Source organism: Lotus japonicus, chromosome 3 (genome assembly GCF_012489685.1).
Source record: "Lotus japonicus ecotype B-129 chromosome 3, LjGifu_v1.2".
Lineage (NCBI taxonomy): Eukaryota > Viridiplantae > Streptophyta > Magnoliopsida > Fabales > Fabaceae > Lotus > Lotus japonicus.
The window spans coordinates 85,056,133-85,059,454 of NC_080043.1; the positions used below are offsets into that span (position 1 = coordinate 85,056,133).

At 39.0% G+C, this 3,322-nt stretch overlaps 1 protein-coding gene across 1 annotated transcript; it reads left to right on the plus strand.

Moving 5' to 3' along the window:
• Positions 1 to 268: 268 nt before the first annotated feature.
• Positions 269 to 2,191, plus strand: LOC130744898 (TOM1-like protein 2). Its single transcript, XM_057597058.1, has 3 exons — positions 269 to 697; positions 963 to 1,238; positions 1,934 to 2,191. The coding sequence occupies exons 1-3, from the start codon at positions 269 to 271 to the stop codon at positions 2,189 to 2,191; spliced, it is 963 nt and encodes a 320-aa protein (XP_057453041.1).
• Positions 2,192 to 3,322: the final 1,131 nt, after the last annotated feature.

Here is a 3,322-nt window from a genome sequence, read left to right on the forward strand (position 1 = left end):
CTACGAAACTTAAAGTTTTGTATCAAATGAATTTGAAAATGTCTCTATCTTTACATATTGAAACAGATACAAAATTTTATATCTGATATTGAATACATAACTTTAAATCACGTATCGAATAAGTGAGGTGTCAAGCCCCATGGCTAGGCCCCCAAGGGGGAGAAGGAGAATTTCATTCAATAATGGGCCAGGCCCAAGATACAAGTGTAATATCTTCTCTTATAGGCACACAACACCAACACCACAATGATCCTCCTCCTCTCTCTCGATGGCGGATGAGGGTAATTTGATGTCGCAGGAACAGGAACAGGAACCGACGCTGTCGGCACCATGGAAGATGGTGGACGAGGCCTTAACGCTGAAGAATACGAACTGGGGCCTGAATCTGATGATATTCTGGATGATTCAAAGCAACGAGTTGAACGCTTCGGAGGTGGTTAAGGTGATTAAGAAGAAGATCAATGATGAGAGCCGTGATGTGCAGATTCGTGCTCTTCTTTTGTTGGAATCCTTTGGCCACAACTGTGACGCGTTCTACACTGAAGTTGTTTCTCAGAACCTTCACGAGGACTTGGTTCGGTTGGTTGAAAACCCGCAAAACGATTATGGCAATCGAAGGAAGGCTTTCAGGTTGTTAATGGCTTGGGCTGAGTCACGTGAAGTTCCCCGTGGTGGTGTGTTTAATCATGTTTATTGGGTCAGTTTCTTTTGACTCATGCTATCCCTTCATGTTTAAGTTATTATGAGCTTATTTCTATAACTTGTTCCTAATAGCTTATGAATAACACTTATGTTTACCTATCACATATTTTCAGCTTAGTTTTGAACCTGCATTCTATTCTATGTACTCCATTTTGATTTTCATGTGCATAACTATGACTTCTATTTTAATATTATACTGTCTTCTGCATCCTTCTCTCTCAAATTTATTTGATTCCTACATCTTTCCTGATTGATGGCAGGGTCTGGCATACAGAGTTTCATCTGACATTTCAGGAAGAAAATCAGTTCATGTTAGGCATACCTTGGAGTCTCTTACACCTGAAGAAGACCATTTCGATCTCCTCGATAGATACCAACCTATGTCAGATCAAGAGAAGATCGACCTCCTTCTTCTCGAAGGACGCCGCCCAGCCAAGTTAGTTGAAGAGCAGAAGAAGTATCTTGTGCTTGCTCGAAAGAGTCTTCAATCACTCTTTAGCATATTACATTCTGAGGGAGACCCAAAACCTTTGAAGGTAAGCCTTTTGAAGTTCAAGTAATCACTGTTCTGTTCTCAAATATTAGCCTTGGTTTTTGGCCCTCCGCCATTGACGAGATCCCGCAATAATCCGACATAATCTGCCATAGGCCCCCATTATCTGTCATATATGGCGGATTTTTGGCTCTCCACCATTGGCCCCCATTAAATACCTTAGAAGATGTTAAGGTTCCACATTGACTAGGGATTTGACCAAGATAGGCCTTATAAAATGTTGAGCAACTCACGGCTTAGTTAGGTTTTGAGCTAGAGTCAAACTTCCCGAATTCTAATAGAAGAAATGCGGTGTTACCTGAATGAGTTGGTGTTTGGTTTACTACTTTATGATGTTTACCCGAGCTCTTGAATGAAGTTGCTTTTCAATGCCCTCCTTTTCTTATGCAGAAGGGTTTAGAGAGAAAATGTTTTTCCCCCACCCTCCTTTCCTCCATGTTATCCAATTAGAAATGTTAAGAGAATTACAATATCACTATCTGCTCCCGCCTCCATGTTAACCAATATCACTTGGTCTATTGTATGCAGCCTTACCTTGTTCTTTTTTTTCCTTACACAAGAGGCCGTTTCTGGGACTTGCACCTGTGACCATATTTCAAATTTGCTGATAGAATTTCAATTTCTATATTGTATTTGTTGATAGAATTTTTGAATTCCATTATTTGTATGTGGTTGTAGGAATGTTCAACTCTGAGGTGGTTGGATAGGTGCAAGAAATCACTTCATGTCATCATGGAGATTTTGGAAACCAGTACAAATGATGAACTTTTAGTGTGGCTTGAAGCCATACGTCTTAGTGATCAGCTGGAACTGGTACTTGGCAAATATCAGGAGCTGGCAGCTGCTGAAATGAACGCGGCACAACAACCTGAAAAGGCTGGCCCTGCCAAGCATGACGCCAATGCTGTTCAAAACCTCAATGAACTAGTTTTCTGAAAGATTTGTAAGTGATGAATCTGAAACTGCTCAGAATCAAAAGCTGAAGTAATATTAGTATACTAGTATTAAACCCGTGCATCACACAGGGTTAAATAAATGTTTTTAAGAGTGTTGAATGTTATAATGATATACATTATTGTGCTGAACTCCCCTTTAGTTTGATTGATCTCCCTTCTTTGATATATATATTATTAGGAATAAAAGAAGAGTGTTGAATGTTATAATGATAAATTTTAGAGGAGGTTAAAGCAATACTAATAAACCTGAGGAAAAGTTAATGCGTTCCTATTAAATAAGAGTGGTTAGTGTCTTGTTAAGAATAGACGATAAGTTAGTGCAACAATGATAAATCTCTGAGGTGATCAGTGCAATTTGCGCATCTTAAGAGGTAATCTCTTAGCAGATGAACTTAGACTTGGTGTGATGAAAAAGCAAAATAACATATTATTATTCTCACCAGAGTAACTTGTGTGCTTACCATTATTGAGCTGTTAACTCTACTTTAGTTTCATATATCATTTTTTTGGGAAAAGGGTTATATTAGACCCTAGAATTGTAGCCCATTTAGATATTCGTCCTTCCTCTGAAAAAACTTGCCAATCTCTCTGAAATTGCAGAGATTTTGGGATTAGTCCCTATTCATGGGTGGCGCTCTAGTGGCTGTGACAAATGGCACGCCGGAGCAATGTTGACCGGTCTAATGGCTGATGTGGAAATTTTTTTAATTAAAATTTAATTTTCACATGTATAATTCAAGGCTTAATTGCAGTTTTCGTCCCTGATGTATAGTGCTTGTGCAATTTTCATCCCCTGTGTTTAAAACGAGCGATTTTGGTACACCTAAGTTTGAAACGTGAAAATTGGGTCCATCCGTTAGTTCACCGTTTAAATTGGCATACGTGGCTCTCATTAATGACCTGTACTGCCACTATGACTCCAGATAAGCTTCCATGTGATTAAAAAAAAGATGAATAAAATAAAAAAATTACCATGGACATTTAAATAAGGATTCAGTCCCAAATTTCCCAATTCTAAACCCTAGAAATCAGTTGTTCGAGACTAACGTTCTCCAGACCAAGAACCCAGACCAAGAACTTTCTCCAGGCTTCGTGAATGGACATGAATGGG